This window comes from Bos taurus, chromosome 24, assembly GCF_002263795.3.
Source record: "Bos taurus isolate L1 Dominette 01449 registration number 42190680 breed Hereford chromosome 24, ARS-UCD2.0, whole genome shotgun sequence".
Lineage (NCBI taxonomy): Eukaryota > Metazoa > Chordata > Mammalia > Artiodactyla > Bovidae > Bos > Bos taurus.
This window is the reverse complement of record NC_037351.1, coordinates 22,846,421-22,873,135: the sequence shown is the minus strand read 5'-3', so window position 1 is coordinate 22,873,135 and position 26,715 is coordinate 22,846,421. Positions and strand designations below refer to the sequence as shown.

General features: G+C 40.0%; 1 protein-coding gene across 6 annotated transcripts in view; it reads right to left on the bottom strand.

Annotated features, from left to right (window-relative positions):
- NOL4 (nucleolar protein 4) overlaps positions 1–24,298 on the bottom strand; it is a 488,956-nt gene extending 464,658 nt beyond the window's left edge. For 3 of the 6 annotated variants that reach the window (XM_059880931.1, XM_059880932.1, XM_059880938.1), the window contains exon 1: positions 22,729–24,298. In XM_059880931.1, the coding sequence (XP_059736914.1) occupies positions 22,729–22,992 (264 nt within the window). In that variant the 5' untranslated portion in view covers positions 22,993–24,298. Of the gene's footprint in view, positions 1–21,766; positions 21,898–22,728 lie in introns of those variants that run through there. The other 3 variants (NM_001170532.1, NM_001076082.2, XM_059880934.1) reach the window with 2 other exon arrangements.
- Positions 24,299–26,715: the final 2,417 nt, after the last annotated feature.

The following is a 26,715-nucleotide window of genomic DNA, read 5'->3' as shown; positions in this document are numbered from 1 at the left end:
AATGCAAGGCATTTTTATTGATTGTGTTACTTTCAAAACTTTTCTATTGCCTAAAGAAGCAATGTATCATGAAGAACTCTAAATGCAAAGCAAAGTCACCAGTTTCACAGCCTTAGGGAAAAAGCCATCTTTTCCTGTTCTGATGGGACTACAAATGGTAAGGAAACACGTATGGAGTTCCTCAAAAATGAAAATAAACTGCCTGTGATCCGCAATCCCATAGTGGGTTACATCAAAAGAATCGAAACAGAGTTTTGAAGGGACCCCTTCACAGCAGCATTTATTTCTAAGAGCCAAAAGTTGAAAGTGAAAGTCGCTCAGTCATGTTGACTCTTTGCCACCCCGGGACTATACAGTCCATTGAAATTCTTCAGCCAAATACTAGACTGGGTAGCCTTTCCCTTTTCCAGGGGATCACCCCAACCCAGTGATTGAACCCAGTCTCCCGCATTGCAGACAGATTCTTCCCAGCTGAGCCACAGGAAGCCCAAGAATACCTGGAGTGGGCAGTTTATCCCTTTTTCCAGTGGATTTCGCTGACCCAGGAATTTGTGCTAAGTCACTTCAGTCGTGTCCGACTCTGTGCGACACCACGACGCAGCCCCCACCAGCTCTTCAGAAACTAAGATCATGGCATCTGGTCCCATCACTTCATGGGCAAATAGATGGGGAAACAGTGGAAACAGTATCAGACTTTATTTTTTTGGTCTCTAAAATCACTACAGATGGTGACTGCAGCCATGCGCTTACTCCTTGGAAGAAAAGTTATGACCGACCTAGACAGCATATTGAAAAGCAGAGACATTACTTTGCCAACAAAGGTCTGTCTAGTCAAGGCTATGGTTTTCCTGTGGTCATGTATGGATGTGAGAGATGGACTGTGAAGAAAGCTAAGCACCGAAGAATTGATGCTTTTGAACTGTGGTGTTGGAGAAGACTCTTGAGAGTCACTTGGACTGAAAGATCAGCCCTGGGTGTTCTTTGGAAGGAATGATGCTAAAGCTGAAACTCCAGTACTTTGGCCACCTCATGCACAGAGTTGACTCATTGGAAAAGACTCTGATTCTGGGAGGGATTGGGGCAGGAGGAGAAGGGATGACAGAGGATGAGATGGCTGGATGGCATCACTGACTCAATGGACGTGAGTCTGAGTGAACTCCAGGAGTTGGTGATGGACAGGGAGGCCTGGTGTGCTGCAATTCATGGGGTCACAAAGAGTTGGACACGACTGAGCGACTGAACTGAACTGAACACTTAGTACTCCACAGTAGGATACACGATCTTTCTCCAGGATCTCTGCAACAAGAGGAGAATCTGTACCCTTTATCACAACAATCTCGGCCATGATTAGTTCTCTATAGTTTGTACGAAGCATTTTTAATTCAATGGTCCCTGCAGCAATCTTTATAATAAATTCTTTATATATTTGTTGCTCATTCTTTTTATTTCAGTACTCTCTGGTTCCCTGATACTTGGCCTCTTCTAATTTTTTTTTTAATTGGAGGATAATTGCTTTACAATGTTATGGATTCTGCCATACAACATGAATCACTAGTATACATTGTTCCTCCCTCTTGAACCTCCCTCCCCAGCTCACCCCATCCTACCCTCTATGTTGTCACAGAGCACAGGCTGAGCTTTGTGTCATACAGCAAATTGCTGCTGGCTACCTGTTTTACATACAATAATGTATATCTTTCAACGTCACTCTCTCAATTCATCCCACACCTTCCCCTGTTTTGATTTTAAATTTTAAATATATGTACTAATATTGCAAAGTAATCATTTGGTTACAAGCTCACACTCATACTTAGTCATTAAGTTGTGTGTCTGACTCTTTGCAACTCTATGGACTGTAGCCCACCAGGCTCCTCTATCAGTGAGATTTCCTGGGCAAGAATACCAGAGTGGGTATCCATTTCCTTCTCCAAGGGATCTTCCGGAGCCCAGAATTGAATCCTTGTTTCCTACATTGGCAGGTGGATTATTTACCATTGAACCACCAGGGAAGCCATGGTTAACATTAGGAGACTTTTTTAAATGTACTGAAGTCAAAATCTATCCTGGATAATAGGTAAGACAAAGAATGGATTAAGGAGAAGCTGAGTCACTATCCTTCCCTTGGCCATATGTATTCTATTCTGGAGCCATCAGTTCCTCTTCAAGCATATCCTGAATTGTTTCACATAATTAATAAACTCTTAAGATGTCTTTACATGCTCCCTCAACATAGATGATACTTCTGCATTTATTGGGAAAAGGAGGAGATGACAATGACAAAAAGGAGAGGAATACTTAAATTCTTTGTTGTCAGAAACTGTCACATGAATCATATGATTGCCTCATTGAATCGTCACAATAACCATGTGAAATAACTGTCATTTACTCTCCTTACTTCATAGATGTCAGGAGAACTTCTGAAGTATGAAACTGATTTCTTCATTTGTCTTTCTATGTGTATCCTGGTCCTTTCCCCAAACCGAGTTGTGCGGGTTATATACATACACTGCCCTAGGGAAAGTTGTGATGAACACACATTGTTTAAAAATGTTCAAATGTTCAAGTCTCGGATTTTAAGTTTCAAAAGTTTACTTGGAGTTGCACGATTCTGAGCTTTGGATCTTCAGAAACCTAAAGCCTGAGACCATCACATAATGATTATGCCATAAGAAACAGACCTGAATAAATGTTGAGGAAGTAATAAACAGTTTTCACACTTCCTGTGAGATAACAATTCTCAGTGGGTGCAGACAAACAGAAGAAATGTACCTGCATATCCATGAGTTCCTGAGAAGTCCTGCAGTCTATGCCTCCCTAAAGTTTTAATTTAAAAGAGAGTTCTGAGGAGCTAAACCCAGATAGCTTTGGGAATTCCTGCAACCCCAAATATGCAGAATATATCATGAGAAATGCCAGGCAGGATGAATCCCAAACTGGAATCAATAATCCCAAACTGGAGAAATATCAACAACCTCAGATATGCAGATGATACAACTCTAATGGCAGAAAGTGAAGAGGAACTAAAGAGCCTCTTGATGAAGGTGAAAGAAGAAAGTGAAAAAGCTGGCTTGAAACTTAACATTCAAAAAACCAAGATCACAGCATCCAGGGGGAAAAATGGAAACAGTGGCAGATTTTCTTTTTCTTGGGCTCTAAAATCACTGTGGACGGTGACTGCAGCTGTGAAATTAAACGTTGCTTGCTCCTTGGAAGGAAAGTTATGACATACTTAGACAGAATACCAAAAAGCAAAGACATTACTTTGCCAGCAAAGATCCATACAGTCAAAGTTATGGTTTTTCCAGCAGTCATGAAAGGATGTGAGAGTTGAACCATAAAGAAGGCTGACTGGTGAAGAATTGATGCTTTCAAACTGATGCTGGAAAAGAATCGTGAGAGTCCCTTGGGCAGAAGGAGATAAAACCAGTCAATCCAACCCTGAATATTCACTGAAAGGATTGAAGCTGAAGCTCTAATATTTTGGCTACCTGATGCAAAGAGTCAACTCATTGGAAAAGACCCCGATGCTGGGAAAGACTGATGGCAAAAGGAGAAAAGGGTGGCAGACGACGAAATGGTTAGATGGCATCAGTGACTGAGTGGACGTGAATTTGGAGCAAACTCTAGGAGACAGTGAGGACACAGGAACCTGGCATGCTGCAGTCCACAGGGTTGCAAAGAGTTGGACAGAACTTAGTGGCTGAAAAAACAACAACAAATATAACAGGTGGGTGGCTTATTTCTAATTTTTTTCTGCATCTGACATAGTTTGTAAGCAAGAGAATGGAGACAGCTGAATGGCAATGAGCATCAGTGTGAGACAGTCACACAAGCACCCACAGGAGAGTAGGTGAACTCAACCCATGATATCAAGAAAGACAAGATACCTGAGAGTCCTGTATTTGTATAAGCCCTGTATTCACAAACCAGGTGTACCGCATTAGCAATCTACATGAGAGAAGCAAACTGAAAGGGGAAATGGATTGGCCAGAAAATTCATTCAGGTTTTCCTATAAGAGATTATGGCCAACCCAATACATCTGAGCAGATACCAGTACCGTCAGCAGTAACCAAAGCCCAGTACCCTCCACTCTGTCTGGGACACTATGTGAACCGCCTCAGCTCTTAGAATCCCAGGCCAAGGGATACTTTTGACTTACGGAGTTCACCAGGAATTAACTAAAATTTAGATTCTGCTTTCACCAGGTTTCATTTGCTTTTATTTATCTAGTTCCTTAGGTGGAAGCTGAGATTACCGATTTGTGACCTTTCATTTTTTGTAACATAAACACTCACCATCATAAATTTTCCTCAAAATCTCCCTCTAGGTGCGTCCTGAAAATTCTGATATGCTACACAATCATTTTCATTCTGTTTGAAATATTGTCTAATTTTCTTTGGGATTTCTTCTTTCACCTATAGGTTACTTATAAGTATGTTGTTGAATCTTTGAATACTAGGGGAATCACCAGATAACTTTCTCTTATTTGATATCTTAATCCTTTCAGTTAGAAAATATCCTTTGTAAACTATATATTCTTATCACAGCTACATAAACTTTAAAACCCCACCAGACACTGCTATAATTTTTCCTTCCAAGAGTTATATATATATATTAAAGAATATAGAAGATGAAAAACAGTTTATTTATAGTTTCTATTTCTCCTCCTTTAGTAAAGTTCCAAATTTCCTTCTAGTACCATTTCTCTTTGGGCTTTCCTGGTAGCTCAGGCAGTAAAGAATCAGCCTGCAATGCAAGAGACCAGGGTTCGATCCCAGGGTCGGGAAGATACCCTGGAGAAAAGAATGGCAACCCACTCCAGTATTCTTGCCTGGAGAATTCCACCAACAGGGGAGGCTGGTGGGCTACAGTCCATGGGGTCACAAAGAGTTGAACACAACTGAGTCACACACACACACACACACACACACACACACACACACCATTCCTCTGAAGAACATTCCTGAAGAACTTCCTTTGGCATTAATTTTGGAGCAGGTCTAGTGGAAAATAATTCATAGTTTTTCTTCACCAGATAATGTCTTTATATCATCTTCTTTCTTGAAAGGGTATTTTTCAATGAATATACAATTCTTTCAACATTTAAAAAAAAAGAAAAAAAGTACTATTGTTAGAGTCCTCCATTGTTTCTGAGGAGACCTCTGCGGTCATCTGAATTATCATGTGCTGTTTACCTCTGGCTGCTTTCAAGACTGTTTTGTTCCAGCAGTTCATTACGTGTTTTATAACATTTTTTAAATTTTAGCTTGTTTGGGTTTTACCATGCATCTTGGTTTGTCACCAAATCTGGGAAACTTTTAGTCATTATTTTTCCAAATATTTTTCTTCTATAACAATTTCTTTCTTTTCTATGATTTCAGTGGCAAGAAGAAAAATTTAGTTTTTTGTTTATATTGTAATCTTCTTCTACCCTGTTTTTCAGATAGGATTTCTATTAATCTATCTTTAAACTCATTGACTCCTTCATCTGCTATCTGCATTCTATTCTTGAGCCCACCCATCACTTATTAAATTTTTTAGTTCAAATCTTCACATTTTATTCTTTTTAAAAGAACTAAAGTTACTCTTCCTCTGCTTAGAGTATCTATTTTCCATTAATTTCAAAAGTATTTGCATTTTCTGCATAGAGCATTGGTTATAATGGCTGAAAGTTCTTAACTTCAACATCTGACTCAACTCAGAGTTGGCATCTGTTGATTTTTTTCCTCTTAAAACATGTCCAATTTTCATCATTTTTATATGCAATTTGCATATAAAATTATCTTATTTCAGGCTGTATCCTGAAAATTTTGATTATGCTGTGAGGTTCTGGATCCTACTAAAATCTTCTGGAAAGTGTTGTATATTTATATCATGCACTAAATCCTATTAGACTCAGACCATGAGCTTTGCTTGTCTTCTCACCAGTGATTCCATTATCAGTTAAGTTTTCAAATTTTCCTGTTCCTTTGGGTCTAACCTGCATACAGGTAGCGTGGGGATTAACCTGGGACTTGTACTGCAGCTTATTGTGATATAAGCTCTTCTCAAAGACTTGGTCATGGTACTTTGCATATGTGCTTCACATTCACAGCTTGACAAAGAATTCAGTTCACACGAAGATTTAGATGTCCTCTCTGGTATTCCCCTCACTCTTATTTCCAACATCCCTTTATTTCTGATTCCTCTAGCCTGAAAATATCAGTGCCTCTCAACATTTCATCCTTCTGCACTTTGCATAAATTCACGAGACTGGAGCCATCTTCAGGACACATGTATCAGGAAAATGAGAGAGAGAAAGTCGTAGTGGAATTTCACACACACTCGGACCACCGGGGCCCTTTCCACACTGTTCTCTGGCCAACAAGAAAGGTTACCCACTAAGAGTTTTAGGTTCCTCTCTGCCAGCACGGCCACCATATATAGCAGCAGTGCAGCTCCATGACTGAGACTAGCCTTCAGTTAAATCTAGGAGATAAAAGAATGGGAAAAGCGGAGAGAAACTCACCCCTCGTATTGTTTTGCATCTAGTCCATTTCCATCTGCATTCTGCTTTTTATTGTTTTTCAGAGCGCTCGGGTGGTTGTGTTTTATATTCTCACTAGAGTTTTTCATGAAAGAGATCATCCGTAATGATTCATAATGAAAGAGATTCGCCTTTTTGACCAGCACTGGCAACTCACATGTAGCTTTTTTTAGAAACAAAGAATCATGAGCCCTGGCCTGACCCAGAATCTCCATTCTAACAAGATACTTGAGTAATGGGTAAGCACACTAAAACAGGACATATCCTGAGCTAGAAGACAGGAATAAGATTTACGAAGTTCTTGGATCCTAAGAAGATTCAAGTAAAGTTCCTCATTGAGGGCCAAAAAATCAATTCCAAGATACAAACACACACACACACATATTTTTGAAAAGGACAGCTAAGTATCATAATTAAGTGGGAAAATAAACTTAAAGCAAAAAAAAAAACCCACAATTAAATGATAAATCACATGGAAATAGTAAAGAAAATTATGGGACAGTGATGGTAACAACAAGGATGGGAACTACATTTAATATCTTGTAATAAATATAATGGAAAAGACTCTGAAAAGGAAAATATCTATGTAGTTATATATGTATATTTGCTACTTTGTTCTACTCTAGAAATGCAGCATTGTAAATCAACCGTACTTCAATAAAAAATAAAACAAAATGGGAAAAGAGTAAAATCAAATAAAAATTTAAAAAAGAAGAGTTGTGGTAGAAATATTTGATTGCTGCTGCTGCTGCTAAGTCACTTCAGTCGTGTCCGACTCTGTGCAACCCCACAGATGGCAGCCCAACAGGCTCCCCCATCCCTGGGATTCTCCAGGCAAGAACACTGGAGTGGGTTGCCATTTCCTTCTCCAATGCATGAAAGTGAAAAGTGAAAGTGAAGTCGCTTAGTCATGTCCGACTCTTAGTGACCCCATGGACTGCAGCCCACCAGGCTCCTTGGTTCATGAGATTTTCCAGGCAAGAGTACTGGAGTGGGGCGCCATTGCCTTCTCCGAACACTTGATTAGGTATTTATAAAGCCATAAAATAATTATGAAGACTATTGAGTACATCTTAATAATGATTTTAAAAGAAAAAAGCACAATTCAAAGTTATAGGCAAACTCTGATTATAACCTTCTATATAAAGTATGCCAGGTACCATATTTTAGAAAATAATTAGAAGAGAACAACAAGGATGTCAAGGGAACTGGAAACTACGAATGACTGCCTAGAAGTGGGAACTCTAAACAAGTCAGGTGATGGACCCCACCTTTGCCTCCCTGATAGCCATGTTCCCCTTCCCATCTCATCAGCTTGCTAGTGCTCTTTTGGAGATCTCATCAGTGTATAAACAAACATAACTGGTTACACGTAGACTTTCTTAACTCCACCAAAATTCAGGAGATATTATAGTATAAAACCTAAAATCCCTTAACTTATACTGAAAAATATAACTCAAATATCCCCAATATTGGCAACAGTTTGACCAGTGCATTCTCTCTTTGGTCAATTTATGTAAGAAACCAAATAATCAAAAGGTGGCTTGTTAAATGTGGGTTTAAAGAGGGCCTGATAAACCCACATGATCGAGTTATGACATCTGGCTCACCTGAATGGAAACAACCATCAGGAAACACTAAGTTCTTCACCATAATAACAGCATATTTTATCAGCACTGCCAGTATGTGTATCTTTAACTCATTTTTTCCATGGCTGGCCAAATACCACTTATTATTATTATCTATATTAGTGCATAAAGCTCTTGTTATCCTTAAAGCTATTCAGTTAACAAAAAATTTAAAGTTGGAAGACAGTGAATACATTACATGTAAATGTCAATATCACATTTTCATTTATTTAATATATACTAACATATAATTATTTGCTAAACTTGTGATAAGACAAAGATGTCTTCTTTAAGTGTGGGTCTACCGATTGACATTCCAAGTGTGAATAATGCCCTGGACAATGCATTGTCTGTGACTTCTAGTTTCAGTTACTTTAAAGTAAGTTATTACTTGTAATCTAGGCTGTGCAGAAACCTGTTTTCTTCTTTTTTCCCTATTTTTTTCCTAATTGTATGTTTTAGCAATCCACATGTATTTTGATCCTTTCTAAAGCATTGAATTTACATTCATGCATTCAGTTCATCAGTTATGAAATATTTAAATGTCATAATCATGATAATAATTGAAACTCACATAAAAGATGTGGGAAAATGCAACCAGTAATATATACACAACTCAATTTTATGTGTACAAGGTACAGGTTACTACAGCGTAGACTATTTTGAATGAACAACCCACACTCTGGCAAGAGACTTTTGATTAATTCACTAGTTAGTGAAGCTCTATTAAGAGATTTTTTATTATACTTTCAATCAAAATAGTATCTAGTCTTGAAAATCCCATCTAATTAGGTCAATTGGTTAGAGCATAGTGTTATTATGACCAAACTAGACATTAGATCCTCATATGTGCCACTTATCTTTGCCCCATGTTCCGAGATTAAACCCCTAAAGCCCTCTAGCCATCTGGCAACTGCAGTCGGGCCCACCTGTAAGTGTTGTCTCTGCACCCCTCACCCTGGCACCTCACCAAAATAAAAAAAAAAAGATAACTTAAAAAATATTGGCCAACCTTATCTCAATGACTACTATCTTTATACATAATGATGAGACCCAAATATTCAAATAATATTTTCTGAAAACACATAACTTTTAAAAAGGAAGAACTAGCCACAAAAACACCCTTTCTCTGACTGTCAGACAAGATACTCCTTTGTATCACCAAAATGAAGCTTCCAACTTCCTGAACTTATATTCTGAGTTTCCTTCACAACCTTCCAGTTTTCTAACAGTGCCAAACACTTGAAAAATCGGTAACTCTGAGAATAACTAGCACAAATGAACACTTGATTAAAATTAGGAAGAGTGGGACATAAGAGTCTCTTGAATAAACCTCAGATAGAAAGGGAAAATAATCAAAATAAAGATTTTCTCTTCTCAACAGAGAGAGGAAAATTATTCCAATTTTTGTTAATATCTTAACAGAAGAAGATACACCTGTTATTGTTATTTTCTATATGCTAATTCCACAAATATTAAGGTCTCATTTAAAATGTATAATAATAAAATAATTATTAAAAAATAAAATTATAGTATGGTTAGTGCTACTAAATGATATTGCTGCATATTATTATTTGTCACTATGCAGTCAAAAATACTTAAACATACATTAATATAATGATGTGTATAATGCTTTATTTTAATACATGCAACTCCTCAATCTCCATCTTCCCTGAAAACCATAAAACAGTAAGCCACTTCCTATTCTACAAAAAAGATAGATGGAATATAATGAAATAAAATATTTTAATTAAAAACTGAAAAACCAAAATAGTACATAGTAATAAATATATATATATACACACAAATATATCTAATGTGATCAATTACTATCTCAAATGAGCTGTTAGAAATTATATATTTTACTAAATTATGGACCATCTCATCAAAAACAATTAAAATGGCAACACATTAGGCATTAGTAGAATGCCATTTAAATTATTCCCAGCTACATCTTAAACCACAATTAGTCAAATATGCTTTTTAGAAAGTTGTTTTAACTGAGCAAATGCCTTTTGAAAAATTTAGACCAAAAAACTATGTATTATTTTCTCTCACTGTATAATCACAAATTGGGTGGCTTAAAGCTTCACAAACTTATACTATCTCACAGTTTCTATGGTTCCAAAGTCCAGCATATTTTAATGGGTCTTCTGCTCAGGTTCTTATAAAGCTGAAATCAAGGTGGAAGACAGCTACATTCTTTGTTGGAAGCCCAACTGAGAAAAGCTTCCTTTGGTCAGAATTTATTCCTTGTGGTTGTAGGACTTAGGTCCCCATTGTTTTGCTAGCTGTTGGCAAAGCATGCTCTCAGCTCCTAACCACATGGCCCCCTCCATCTCAGCAACAGAGAATCTCCCTTACAATGAATCCAACTCAGGTTTTGAATTTCTCTGCCTGCTATTTCCGCTATAAAAACCCTCTGCTTTTAAAAGGTTAATGTGATTAAGTCAGACCCACCTAAAAGAGCCCCCTTTCCTGTTCCATACAATATAACCATAGGAATCAGAGATCATATGCACACTTTCCACTCACACTCAAAGGTAAGGGAATTAAACACATGTGAGGGTCGTTTCAGAGTCATCTTAGAATCCTGCCTATCACAGTACACAAAGATTGAAGAATCATAGTGACAGAGACAGGCACGTGGATTTAAAATCAAACAAGTTTGAGGAATAAACAACTTGGAATAAGATTTAGAATACTGCTTTAAAGTATAAACTCCATGTTCTAAGCAATATTTGAAACATTACTTTGAAAAGGTTTGTGGCTTGAATAAGTATTCTATTAATATATAGAAATTTCCCATGGATTTTAGAACAATTTCTCTGGTAAATCTTTGTAGCTGTGGATGTAGCAACAATAGGTCAAAAATTATTTCTCAACTCTAAAAACAGAAGGAAAAAAAAAACATTTTATTACAAGATGATTTCATCCATACTCCTTTTTCTTTCCAAAATTTTTGTTTTAATTTTTATAGATTTAAATTCTTGCCACATTTTGTCAAATGTTCATAATACATCAAACAAGTTAGAAGTCAAACAGTCAAATGTATCATCAGGAGGATGAATGAAAATTTGATACATTCATTCTAAAGAATGCTACATACTACATACAACAACATGGGTGAATCTCACAACAATATCCAATAAAAGTACAAGACACACAAGAGTATTTAGAGTATCATTCTTTTGTAGAAATTTTAAAACCAGGAACAACTAAACTGCGTTGTTTAGGGATGCCTTGTTGTTGGGTCATTAAGTCGTGTCCTTTAAAGTGTCTTTAAATTCATTTTCTTACATTTCAAACAATCCTATTTTTAACACTGTATTGGAATTAATAAAGTCTGACGTTTGTACAGCATGATTCAATTACACAATATCAAGCTATTGAATTATATTGATTTACTGCTTAACAATTTGATTTCGTATCTGTGTAATATTTATAACTATAATATTTCAAACAAATATTGAGGCAAAAGGAACTATTCAACTTTTATTCTTTATTCATTTGATTTATAACCAGCATAAACCAAGGAGAGATCTCAAGTCCCTACCCATAAGACCTAAATCATAACATCTTTGCTCAAACACTTCTGGTAGCTGGCATTCCCTATAGAAGGAAGGTCAAATTTTGCAACATGGCAGTAGAGGTTTCCCATAATTTTGCCCCCACCCACTTTTCCAACTTCATCTTCCCCTGTACCCTGCACTTCAGCTATTCTTGACTGTGTACCATCTCAACTTGCCTTTGATAAAATAAAATCTCACCTCCACCAAAATAATACCAAAAGAGAACAATGGTTTTATGGATGTCATGGATTTTTATGGCTAAGAAATTATTTTTAATATTGTGTTAAGTACAGAGGCACTCCCCTGTAAGAGAGAAGGCGATATTTTAGCTGAAGTGTAAGGTCTTAACTAAAATGATTTACTGTGAGATAATATTAGGCTTCAACAATAGTTTCTGCCTTCAACAATAGCTCAGTCAGTAAATCATCTGCCTGCAATGCAGGAGACCCGGCTTCGATTCCTGGGTCGGGAAGATCCCCTGGAGAAGGAAATGGCAACCCACTCCAGTATTTTTGCCGGAGAATCCCATGGGCAAAGAGGCCTGGCAGGCTGCGGTCCCGGGGGTCACAAAGAGTCGGACACAACTAAACGACCAAACACACACACACAATATTATCCTATGGATTAAAGTAACTGTCTCCAAATTGGTATGTGCCCACCCCAGAAAACGCATGAGATGACCTACTGAGATGAATAAAAACATTAAAATTTATGTTTGTATACATTTAATAATAGTTGGTCATGGACAGGGAAGCCTGGCGTGCTGCAGTCCATGGGGTCGCAAAGAGTCGGACACAAGTGAGCAGTTAAACTGAACTAACAGTCCTATATATTTACATTTTTGAATATGTGCTATGTATTAAGTATTGATACAGAACATATGTAATTTATAAAAACACACATGTTGGGGGAATATTCAATTTGTTTTAATCACTAGAGTGCATTATTTTAAGAGTTTGGAAACCAAAGCAAGGACTTTGGAATCCAACCGAAACAGTTTCTTGTCCCAACTCTAACACTTAGAAGCTGTGTGACTTTAGAAAGTTATCTTAATTTAAACCACAATTTTATCAAGTATGTAATGAAAAATGTTCACCCGATAGGATTATTGTGACTGTTAAAGGGGACATTTTGTTTAAAGATATTATCTCAATCTTTAACCAATATATATTAATAAGTTGATAAATGCAAGGCATTTTTATTGATTGTGTTACATTCAAAACTTTCTATTGCCTAAAGAAGCAATGTACTCATGAAAGAACTCTAAATGACAAGCAAAGTCACCAGTTTCACAGCCTTAAGGAAAAAAGCCCATCTTTTCCTGCTTCTGATGGGACTACAAATGGTAAGGAAAACAGTATGGAAGTTCCTCAAAAAATGAAAAATAGAACTGCCATGTGATCCAGCAATCCCACTAGTGGGTATACATCCAAAAGAATCGAAACAGAGTTTTGAAGGGACACCCTTCACAGCAGCATTATTTCTAACAGCCAAAAGTGAAAGTGAAAGTCGCTCAGTCATGTTGACTCTTTGCCACCCCGTGGACTATACAGTCCATGAAATTCTCCAGGCCAAAATACTAGACTGGGTAGCCTTTCCCTTTTCCAGGGGATCACCCCAACCCAGTGATTGAACCCAGGTCTCCCGCATTGCAGACAGATTCTTTCCCAGCTGAGCCACAAGGGAAGCCCAAGAATACTGGAGTGGGCAGATTATCCCTTTTCCAGTGGATCTTCCTGACCCAGGAATTTGCTGCTAAGTCACTTCAGTCGTGTCCGACTCTGTGCGACCCCACAGACAGCAGCCCACCAGGCTCTCCCGTCCCTGGGATTCTCCAGGCAAGAATATGGAGTGGGTTGCCATTTCCTTCTCCAATGCATGAAAGTGAAAAGTGAAAGGGAAGTCGTTTAGTCGTGTCCAACTCTTAGCGACCTCATGGACTGCAGCCTACCAGGCTCCTCCGTCCATGGGATTTTCCAGGCAAGAGTACTGGAGTGGGGTGCCATTGCCTTCTCCGGTGGATTCTTTACCAACTGAGATATCAGGGAAGCCCAAAGGTGGAAGCAATTCAAATGCTCATTGACAAATGAATAAACAAAATATGGTAAATACATAAAATAGCATATTATTCAGCCATTAAAAGTCAGGAAATTCTGTGACACAATTTAACATGAGTGAATTTTAAGGGTATTATGCTAAGTGAGATAATCAATCACAAAAGACAAACACTGTGTAATTCCACTTATACTGTGGGGGGAGAGGGGCTTCCCCAGTGGCTCAAAAGGTCAAGACTCTGCCTGCAATGCAGAAGTTCAGTTCAGTTGCTCAGTCATGTCCGACTCTTTGTGACCCCATGGACTGTAGCACGCCAGGCCTCCCTATCCATCACCAACTCCTGGAGTTTACTCAACCTTGTGCCCATTGAGTCAGTAATGCAGAAGGTTCCAGTTTAATCCCTAGGTTGGGAAGATCCCCTGGAGAAGGAAATGGCAACTCACTCCTGGGAGAACCCATGGACAGGAGTCTGGCAGGCTACAGTCCATGGCGTAGCAAAGAGTCAGACATGACAGGGCAAGCATGCATGCAATTATATGAGGTATCAAATGTAGTCATATTTACAGAATCAGAAAGTAGAATGGTGGTTTCCAGGGGCTGGAGGGAAGGGTAAAGAGGGAGTTCTTTATTAGTTACAGAGTTTCAGTTTTGCAAGATGAAAACATTCTAGAGATATCTTGTACAGCAAAGTATATATGCTTAATACTATCGTACTACATACTTACATATGTTTAAGATGGAAAAGTATATGTTATGTTTTTTTAACCGTAATTTAAATAAATAAAATTTAAAAAACAGTCCCCAAATCTGGTTAGAACTAGTTGGTGTGTGGTGTTTAAATAAGAAGATTCCATTGTGTTATGGGGTTGGGAAGTGATTTTCATTTATCCCATTAATTACTGCCAAAGATGTATTACACATGATGCCCTCCCTTCTGTCAAAACAAATTTTCCAAAAAAAACCAAAACAAAAACAAATTATCAAGCAATAGATATACCTCATGGTATGATGTAATAAGAATATGGTCAGTTGGTTCAAGAAATATTAAGTTGATAGAATCAACAGTATTCTATGAAGTACTGACCATAAAGAGAGAAGAAAGAGGGAAAGAAACACTCATATCACACAGACTTTTGGCTTGGAAAGGTGAGCAAATTGTATTGCCACTTATGGAGAAGGAAAAATTTTAAAGAAAAAAAAAATTTTTTTTTGAAGAGGTCAGCTTGGAGGACCTAGTATGGGGAATGGAGAAAAGAAAAAAATTTTAATTTGTTTAATTTTAAGTGCTTTGGAATATCTTGATGGAAAACAACTAGTGGAAAACCCAAAGCAAAGATCTGAACTCCAGCAGAAGCATATTAAGTCCTCAAAACAGACACACAACTGAAGCTATGGACGGGGGTACCACTACTCAAGAGAAAGAGAGAGTAATAAAAGGAATTCAAAATGTATCTTAGTCAAATTATTTAATTGTAAGGATACCTAAGTAAATAAATCCATGAAATTTGGAAAAAAACAAGTTTGCCATTGAATTTTAATAGCACTAATACAGTTATCTACAATGTTCTAGTGGAAAGAGTGAAAACAAAGAAACTATACCTAGCTAAGTTGCCCTTTAGGGCGCAAAGGAAAAGGACAAATATTTTTCAATTGCATATAAACCCCAAAGAATAGAAAATAGGAGCCCTTCTTTAGGGGAAAAATGATGATCAGGAATTACCACCAATCAACTGATAGATCAAGTCAGATAATTTAGACGTAAACAAAACCAGGTAAAAGAATGGATGATATACATTTAAACATAATAAAGGGATAATAATTGTAAGAAGCAAATTCCATACTATAACATAAAGAACCTTGACAATAAAAGCAATAATTTAGATAATACAACAAAATATATAACAATTAGAATAAATGTAATGTATTATAAACAGGGATATCAGTAACAAGAAGGTGAGAAATGAAAAAAGATTTGTTCTTTATCTACCACTAGAGAAAGTCAATAATATGGTATAAAACTGAAATTGTAGTTGAAAAAATATAATTCACCATTGATATTTTTCTTAATATTTTCTGTCAATTTTAGGAATAAACACTTCTATGAATAAGCCTTAACCTATTAGAAAATTTTTGAATTTTGTGTATTTTTGTGACATTTTGGTAATATATTTTATTCTTCTTAAATTAGCATATAATTGTCATCCCAGTTTTAGAAAATCACTTCTGCTTCTCCATATACAGTATGACTATCAACCATTATCTCTAATCTTCTTTTGGGATACTTGTTTAGATGGATGTCTGTAATGATACTCATAATTAGTTAATGGTTATATCTAGGCAAGAGACCTAGAATGAATTTTTGGCAATTTTTTCCTTTTCATTTAGACTTTTGAGTAATGAGAATGTATCACTTTTAAGAAAACAAAGTCATTTTTATTTTCTAAAAGTGAAGTAAGAAAAAAGATACAATATACTACATTAATGTTATATTATATAATATTATATAATGTTATAATGTTAACATAAATATATAATTTATATATTACATTATAATGTATAATCATTAATGTATATATGTATCTTATATTTAACTCATTACACTGTGATTGAGTTCATAACACATAATTAAAATTATATCATGGTGTTCTTGAGTTGTTAATACTTAGATTAGCTTCTATTTTTGTAGCATCTATTATGTGTCAAGCATATGCCTTACATACTATATGCTTATGAAGTATGATTATTAATTCTCATCCAAAACTAAAACTAGGCAAAGTTTTGGATGCAAATTAGGAAATCCTAAAAGAGAAATTCTCAAAGAGAAGCAAAGAGGAAACTGTGTCTTTAAATAAGAAACTTTCTATTAAAAAGCAGAGACACTGCTTTGTCAACAAAGGTCCGTCTAGTCAAGGCTATGGTTTTTACTGTGGTCATGTATGGATGTGAGAGTTGGACTATAAAGAAAGCTGAGCACAGAAGAATTGATGCTTTTGAACTGTGGTGTTGGAGAAGACTCTTGAGAGTCCCTTGGACTGCAAGGAGATCCAGCCAGTCCATTCTGAAGGAGATCAGCCCTGGGATTTCTTTGGAAGGAATGATGCTAAAGCTGAAACTCCAGTACTTTGGCCACCTCATGTGAAGAGTTGACTCATTGGAAAAGACTCTGATGCCGGGAGGGATTGGGGGCAGGAGGAGAAGGGGACGACAGAGGATGAGATGGTGGATGGCATCACTGACTCGATGGACATGGATTTGGGTAAACTCTGGGAGTTGGTGATGGACAGGGAGGCCTGGCGTGCTGAGGTTCATGGGGTCGCAAAGAGCTGGACATGACTGAGCGACTGAACTGAACTCGCAACTCCAGTAAATGTCAAATCCAGGATTTAAATCTTGCTCTAAAATCCTTACCCTGCCCACTATACCACGTTTCATGCCATCCATGCTGTCCAGGAAGTTTACATTGCCATCCTAGGACTATGAAAAGGAACACAAGCTAAAACACACTGGATTCACTTTACTCTTTCCTAGTGAGATATAAAAAATCTTGGCAAATACAACAGCTATTAGTGAGAGGTCTTTATGATCTTGACGTGGAAATGGAAACTTTTGGAAATTCTGCTGCCACATCCCTGAATTTCCTCCCTCATCTTTCCTCTATCCTATACAGAAAGTCCAGAGTTAAAATCTTGACAAGTAGAATCTCAGAATCATTGTTCAGAAGGTCTCTAGAGGGAATACATATGTGTTGGGTCTTATCCCTCACCTTCACCATAGTCACTAGTAATACAACTAAGAAGAGATAACAGAAAAGTTAAGGACTGGTATCTTCGGAAATAAACGTGGGATAGTCCTCATATGGGCTCCCCAGGTTACTCAGTGGTAAAGAATCTGCCTGTAATATAGGGGATGTGGATTTGATTCCTGGGTCAGGAAGATTCCCTGGAGAAGGAAATGACAACCCACTCCAGCACTCTTGCATGGAAAATCCCATGGACAGAGGAGCCTGGCAGGCTACAGTCCATGGGGTCACAAAGAGTCAGACACAAATTTGTGACTGAACAACTAGTCCTCTTGTACTAAGAGGGTCTGATTGCCTTCTAAAATTCAGGGGTGTTAACTCGACAAGCCCTTTGTCTCTTAATCCTCATGGCCAACTGGCCTCTAGTAAAAGGAAAGGAAAGTGAAGTCACTCAGTTGTGTCTGACTCTTTGCGAACCCTGGACTATACCTACTAGGCTCCTCCATCCAGAGAATTTTCCAAGCAAGAGTACTGGAGTAGGTTGCCATTTCCTTCTCCAGAGGATCTTCCCAACCCAGGGATCAAACCCAGGTCTCCCGCATTGCAGGCAGACGCTTTACCGTCTGAGTCACCAGGGAAGCCTGGCCTCTAGTAAAGGCACCCACTATTCCCTGAGAACCCAAAGGAGGTGCTGTGCTAGGGACTTGGACTTGCCATGGATGACTGATTCCTCCCAACAGCTCTAAATGCCACTGAAGTCAGCTTATAAACCACAATGCTGAGACTCATACTTGGGATCTCTTTAACCCCACAAAGATATATGGTATAGTGTGTCCCAAAATACTTAAATGAAGGGGAAAAAAATGCATCAGTAATCAATAGCAATTCCCACTGTGGAAGTATTAAGACATAAGCAAAATTCGGTTGTCTTGGTGACTACTGTTTTGACTTGTCTCTGTAAGAGATACAAAGTATCATTACGCATAGCTGGCATATCCCTCAGCTTTGTTTTCTAGAATTTCTATAGCAAATTACAGATCAAGGCCCAACATATATGATGTGAGCCTTAGTCACGGTCTTAGACCAAGTGGAAATGTACACAGACTCCTTATGTATTATTTTATTCACTCTGATGTAGTATTTAAAAAATAACCAAAACTACAATCAGAGAACTAAAAAACAGTAACTGCTTATGAACCAGTCCATGAATACTCATTCTAATCACTGTACAATAATCAATTAGTAGTATACACAGTGAGAAAATATGAAATCTGAGGCTACCGATTGATAACTGAATAAATTATCATTTTTAAATCACATAACTAGAGATAATATATTTTCTTTTCTGGATAAAAAATTCATTTTATGTTTCCTCGTGGAATAAATAAAGGGCAAAATACTAAAGGGAAAAAATACATGTAAATGCTTTTAAAAAAAAGGCTGAAATGTCTGTTCCTACAAATACAGGGAAAGAAAAGCATTGTTCATATTATTTGATTTTATAGTTTGGATATTCATTACTTTGTTTGGTTAAGACTGAAAGACAAATAGAAATGTGAGTTTATGGAATTTCCTAATGACTTATAGAATGCAGTGGACTTTTATAAAATAAACAATAATGCATGAATAATATTACTAATGAAATGTAATGAAATTTCTGATTCTTTTCTAAGTTTACCTTTCCTAATATGAAGCAGTAAAATGTGGTTACACTTTAAAGTGTGATGTTTTAACTAATTGTTGCCAGAAAACAAAGTGTCAATCAGAATGTAAAGCTTCTGAAAACAAACTAAGCTAGAACTATCAGAGATGTAAAACAGAGTAACCATACTGAGGATAATTTTCAACTGTCACTGATTAAACATTGTTTCTGAATCAATGTCAAGCATTTCCTGTATCTTTTTTAGAACTGTTTGAAGTTACCATAATTTCATACTTCTAAATTTCTGACACCTTTAAGGAAAGAACATAGAAAAGTAACAGTGGTAGTATGGAAAAGAACTGAGATCCCATGCTCAGCAAAGCACATGTGTGTGTGTATACGTGCACATGTGCGCACACAACCGTCTCACTCCAGATCTAAAATGGCTGAGTCGCAGGATGTTGTTGCTTGGTGACCAAACAGTATCTGCTCAGCCACACAGTAATCTAAACAGTGACAGATATGTCCCCTCAGTTTTAGGCATGGCCAGTACAAACAGTAAAGGGCATGTTTATCTTCTCCAATATTCTACATTTTTAAGTCAGTTGTCAGTTGCTTGATTTTATCATCAGTTACCTTGAGGCTTCACGGGGAAAGTATTTGTGAAGCTATAAATACATCTGCTCTTTTGGAAAAACAAGAGGTAGGACCAAGCTTCTTTTAGAATGAAAGATAGTCCTGTTTCAATTAAGCCTGCATGATGTGTCTGCTCTGTTCTAGTCCGACCTCCCAGTTGCTATCAGTCTCCCTTTCTCTCATTAAACACAAGGAGTTAATTAGCCCCAGCCTGTCCTCTCCCCTTCTCTTTTTCCCTTTTCACAGTAGTAATGATGCCTAATTACCTGCAGCAATGGGTAACTGCAACACCAGGAATGAATCGCTCTCAGTGAAGCAAAGTCAGCCATGAACCTTCAAACCTCAGAATCCTGGAATGATTCTCAGTCTACTTGAAAATACTATTCAAATACAGTACTCTTTTTCAACCAATAAATGCTTTTGGATGCAAAAAAAAAAAAATTTTTTTTTTTTGGTCTTTCTGATGACTGCACCCCTGCTATCATAAAGAAAAACCATCACAGGTTTAAGGAAGAAATACTCTGAGATGTGGGGAAACACATGATAAAAGGGATCTTTTATTTATATTTTAAGTCAATGAAATGATGATTGGCTGTCTCTCAGAGAAGGAGGAGCCTATAATTCTATGTCAGGAGCAGCATAAAAATTTCATAAAGAGCAATAGGAAAGTTCATGAATTAAAAACCTCTTCAAAATTTCAAAACAGATGTGAATGAAAATCAGCGCTCTTAAATACTACACAGGAAACCATTATGCAAGAACATCACCTGAAGGATTACATTTTCTCCCTTAACTATATGGAATCTTTACTGAAAAGAGAAACACATGTTACTTTATTATTAATCCTGGAGTTATTAATCTATATTAGATATCTTAGCAGCAATTTCTTAACAACTCTGCATTAATTTTTCAATGAAAATGTGGTACCCAAGAATGTGAATGCTGGTTTGAATGACTGGCATCCATGTTTATCTTACTGCCTCTATGACCACTACACAATTTATGTTAGAATTTTTATGTAACGTTTTAAAAAAGAACACCTGTATATACATACAGTAGATGTAACCAAATCCATGCAGGTATAAACTCATTGGAGAAATACACAAGTGAAGCAATCTGACACATTAACAGAGGTGCCTAAGTAAAACATTTTAAGAAATGAAAAACAAACTCCCAGCTAGCAATTTACAAAACAAAACACACACAATCTTATTAAGAAATATTCAGATAAATATATCTTAAATCATTATTTTATTCATCAATTAGTTCAGTACCACCCAAAGAAAAATACATTCATATGTTTTGAATTCTAATTTACTTTGTCTACCTAAATTATTTTTAAAAATCAGGTTCTTAATGTTACTCCCAATATAAATGAATCAAAGCCCCTCATTCTCTATGACAGACTTCTGGCTCATCCAAATGTAGATAAACCTAAGTTCATCCATGCCCATCTAGTGCTCATTATTAATAAAGCAATCTCACCATTGTCTTTAGCAATGCCAGATGTGAAAGGCGAAGGCTGTGTTTATAGATCGCCCTCCTAGAAACCTTTCAACAATGATGCATATTTTTTAAAAAAGCAGAACTTTTATGTGTGTTTCCGTTTCACCTTTATTCCCATGTCATTTTTCCATATAAATTTCAAAAGAAATATACTTCCTTCAAACAACTACCCCTAATTAATCTCAAGAAACCATAAACTGCTTTCCAAAAAGAGTCTTCCATATAAGCCTTTGAAAAACCTTTCATGCACGTATTTCCAATTTAATATACCTCCGTTTGAGATAGAAGAGTAGCTTTCAAGGCATCTCCTTTCTAGCATCCTCCAGGAATACTGCACGGGAAACAGTTGCCAGTGAGAGATGGAAGAAAAGGAGCAAATGCTCAAGAAACCCCAAAGCGAGGCAAAAATGTACCGAATGCCAGATAACCCTCCCCCACCCCTACTCCGGACGACTACCCACCTAGCATGATGAAGAAAGAGGTCTTATGGATCTGATCTGCGATCCTACTTGTAGCCCACAGTTCCCATCTCCTGAAAACGGAAATTGACGCTGCCGCCGCTCCCCAACCTCACAGGCTTCTGCCTGGGGAGGCTGAGATACACTGAGCTCTCAGCGCCAGCGCCTGGGCTTAAAGCTTTGCGGCCGTGAGACTAGAGCCATCCCAGAATAAGGAACAAATAACGTACACCACTTGATTGCGCCCAAACCCATCACTCTTTGTTGTTCATCATGTAGCTGCGGCTTTATTTGTGAAAGCTGCAAGTGAGGAAGGAAGGGGTGGGGGGGTGGGCAGGAGGAGGCATCTCCAGGACCCTATATACCATCTAAATCTTCAGGGCAAGATCTCAGGGAGATTAAGGCGATCGGACAGCCAGGTGTCTCCCAGGCGGCGGTCTAACTAACAATAAAACCCGATAGTGTCCGGGGCGGGGGGGGGTGGGGGTCGGGGGAACCCCACATCCACGACCAGCGCCACGTTCGGGCTTTGTGCCAATAAAAAGACTCCGTAGACTATCGATCAGAATCATCTATTATCAGAGAGTGTGGCTGGGGTTTCAGCGTGGCCTTTATGCGCGGTGGGGAAGGCGGGACACGCGCCGGGCGCCCAGCGAAGGACGTGGGACAATGGCCCAGTCCGAGGACGCGAGATGCCGCCCGACCCGGGGATAGAAGCTCCAGAGACGAGGAGGGCTGCGCGCTCCAGAGATGCGCTGCTGCTTTAAAATACAGGACCACAAAGACTCCACGCTGGGGGAAACGCGCCTGGCTCACGCGAGTGGGGACGACTTGGGGAAGGGGGTTGAGAAGGGTGGGGGCAAACGAGCCAACGGTGGCTCACGGCTCCCCCTTTCTCCCCCCACCTCCATCTCCCCCCCAGGCTGCTCCGGCAGACAAATAACAGAAGAAGGCGAGTCACTCACCGTGGTCTTGACCGGCACGTAGAGCACTTGCTTGGCGCCGCCGCCGCCCCCGCGGACCTCGTCCGGCTGGCCCAGCTGGAAACCCTTCGATTTGACCCAGAATTTAAATTTGGCGTTGTCCGTGGAGCTCGACTCGCAGCCGTTGAGGAGCTGGACGATCCGCTCGTATTTTTTACGGGTCACCGTCTTGGTCTTGCCTGAGTCCCCGTAAGTCCTGAGACACCAGTCCTGGAACTGGCGGTACACATCGCGCTCGCTCTCCATGTTCCGCGCGCCCGGCCGCCGGCCGGAGGCTCCCAGCGCACTTCGCACCTGTTCACCCCGGGCTCATGAAAAATGCAGCCCCCCGCCACGCTGTAGGGGACGCGAGGTCCCGGGCGCCGCCAGAGCCTGCCTCGGGTCGGGGGAAAGGGGGGAGGGAAGGGGCGAGGGGGAGGAGGGTCCGGCTGGGCACCAGCGATCAATGCCCTGTGCTACCAAGTCTCTGGTTTCATTCGTAATTGCGACGGATGTCTCCGGACGCTGTTCTCTTCCTCTTAGTGATGGGTCTCTAATATTGTGGGAGTAGGACCATCCTCTGGCCCGGAGGAGCTGGGTTTTGAATAATTAAAATCCCATTCCTTGGTTTATTAAAAATCCCAATATTGACTTGGGGTGGTCCCTCGACGCCTCGCCCGGGGCTGCGTCCGGGGCAGGCAGGTGGAGCGCAGCGCCGCCTCCCCGCGCGCGCGCGCCCCCGAAGCTTCCCGGCCTCCGGCCCCACCACCGTCCAGGAGCGAGAGCTGCGCCTCTCTCGAAAGCAGCTGCCCGGCCTGGCGCCTGAGAGCTCGAAGGGCACCCGGGTCCCCGGGCTCTCCTTCCTCCAGGGTCCCGTTCCGCTTCGGCCTTCCCTGTGTGGGGCGTTCAGGGACTAGAAAGAGAGAAAGTTCTTACCTGTCATGTTGTTAAGCCCATCAAATCCTGCTACACAGGAAATTTCTTAAGGTATTTTTAAAGCGGCTTAAAATGTCATTTCTTCAGATGCATTTAGGCTGAATTCCAGTCCCGTAGGTAGGTTCCGGGAGTTAAGTCCCAGAATTAGCAAAGCATCCACGGAGATTTGGCCGGAGTTCTCTAGGATAGCCCGTGGTACCCTGAACAGATATCCGCTCCAGGGGGAAGTGGGTAAACGAAGGCAGGCCGCTGGCGGCGGGTCTCCCAGATAACGTTGGGGCCCCCAGATAGGACTCCTCTGGTCTCTAATGAACTGGGTACAAGGCATAGAAGTAAGTTTATGATACAGATGCTTCAAACCCTCTGCATGAAATTAGAATATAGCGAGCTGTCATTTTCCCCTTGCTTGGTTACAGTTTGCAGTTCACACGGGAGGTTTCGGATGTCTATTTTCCCCCTGCCACGTCATGGACACCCCCTCCTCTGCTCAGAGTAGCCAAATATGAGTTCCTCCGGACGATTTCTCAAGCAAATGAGATCAGTGGTTCCTCCATTCAGGATTTCCATCCGTTTGTTACAGAGCTGGAAATAGGGGAGTTCCCATCCTCCTCGCGCTGCGATCGCGGCCGCTCCTCTTTATTCTACTCTCTGCGGAGGCCCGCGCCCGTCCCAGGAGGCGGCTCTGCCAGCAAGGCGGCCCGATCAGTGCCCGGCGCCGAGTCCGTGTCCTAGCCCACCTTCGCCCCCTCGTCGCCGTCTCCAAGACGAAAGCCCCGACTGGGAGGAACGCGGGGTGTTTGTCCCCACTGCGCCGCGGCTGGTCCCGGCACTTGCAGAACGGTCAGTGGCTCCTGCTCCACCAGGCTGAGTGTGCGCGTGTGTGTGAGCCGGGGAGCGAGGGTGTGCAGGGGGTGCGCTGTGTGTGCGCGCGTCTCCGGGAAGGTCTCGCGGCGGCGGCTGGAGCCGGGACTGACAGCCCGGGCGGAGCGCGAGCAGCTCCACACACTAAACCTCTCGCCTCTCCCCTCACCCCCCACCCCTCCCACTCCTCTCTCCTCCCGCCCCCCCTCTTCCCCGGCCCCTTCCAAGCTCTCTGATTGGCCAGTGGGACAAAAGTTTCTGTGGAGACGGCTGGGCGCTGACGTCACGGGCAGAATTGTCCCATTTAGGGATCCCGGGGGCAGTGCGCATGTTGCAGGCTGCAGGTTAGAGGCGGGAGGAGGTAGCAGCGGGCCAGGCGGCAGCCAGGTGGCGGAAAGGAGCACTCAGCATCCAGGTGGGGGGACGACTCCAGCAGGGTTTCCATGGAGATTCCTCTGGGTCTAGCCTAAAAACAGCAAATCAGCTGACACCATTAGCTCAGGACCTAATTACTGCTTATTGGAGCAACAAATGAGGGAGAGGGCCAGCTGCAAAGGAAGACTTTTCATCCACCACCACCCCTCCCTGTCTCCTCCTCTCTCCCCTCTCTGGGTGGCTCTAGAGTCCCGGGTGAATTCCCATTAACTTGCAAGATGCCTGCAACAACAGCTCCCCTTCTCTAGAGGCTACCCTGACTGCTTTTATTCCTTTTATTCCCTTCTTTTGAATCGAAAAATAATGCTAACATATATCAGTGGTCCTGAGTCCTTGAATTTGTTTGCCCAATAAATATTAGCCCAGTAGAGCTCAGGGGAGCCACAGGCCAGTAGAAGTCACACGTAGATTTAATATCAGGAGAGGATCACTTTCAGTTTACTGAATTGGGAACTTATCTTTAGGCTTTTCATATTTAAAAAAATATTTCCAATATCTGAAGTATGTAATAATTTGGGATGAACAATTGGACAGAGAATATTTTCAGTCACCCATCTAAATGGGGTATAACTCACAAAAACAATTCTCTTCAAAGTTTCCCTGGTGAGATCAGAGACAAGAAATTGATTCCAAGTGGAGAGATGTAGGTTTTCTGGTATATTGGTCATAGCTTTCCTAGGAGATTCTGGAAGTATAGTTGGTCACAGAGTGGTCATTCATTCAAGATTAAGCTGGTTCTATAGAGTTTACTTTCACTTATGGATATAGCTTAATTCACAATTTCATAATTCTTTTTGGTAGCTCTTTCATTTGAAAAGACATCCCAACTCCTCTAAGCCTCATTCAAGTACTTTCAGAATCAGAAAGACTTCCTTCTTTGACTTGCTCAAGTCATCTGCCTCGAAACTCCTCTGGATAGTGTCTTTCAATTTTTTTTTTTAAACCTTGTCTCATAGTAAGACATACATTTTACTTTGGCATAAAGTGCATGTATACATCTCTCCTCCAAAAATTTTAGGAAGTATTTTTTATTACATGTAAGACACACTATTTGCCATTTTTCTCCTATTTTTAAATTTGGTAAAAAATTTAAACTCAATTTAAAAAAATTCCTAACTCAATAAATTTATTTTATGATCCAGCAAAGGATGACTGGCACCTATAGTTTGGAAGTGTTTTAGATCATAAGAACTTGCACTGCTCTTGTACTATATGAATAGAGGAGTTTGGTGGGCTACAGTCCCTGGGATTGCAAGAGTGGGATGCAGCTTAGCAAATAACAACAAATATCCCACTGTACAAATTGAATCTTGATTGAAGACTCTGGAGAGTTCAGATGTTCTTGTTTTCCAAGTAACTCCAGAACAATGAATTATGTGTGTGCTCAGTTGCTCAGTTGTGTCTGACTCTTTGTGACCACATGGACTGTAGCTGTCCAGGCTCCTCTGTCCATGGGATATCCCAGGCAAGAATGTTGGAGTGGGTTGCCATTTCCTCCTCCAGGAGATCTTCCTAATCCAGGGATCGAATCTGTGTCTCCTGCGTCTCCTGCATTGGCAGGCAGATTCTTAACTACTGAATTGGTGGCACTACTGGTAAAAACTCCAAAGCAGAAGACATAAGAGATATGAGTTAGATCCCTGGGTTGGGAAGATCCCCTGGAGGAGGGCATGGCAACCCACTCCAGTATTCTTGCCGGGAGAATATCATGGACAGAGGAGCCTGGAGGTAACAGTCCATAGGGTTGCAAAGAGTAAA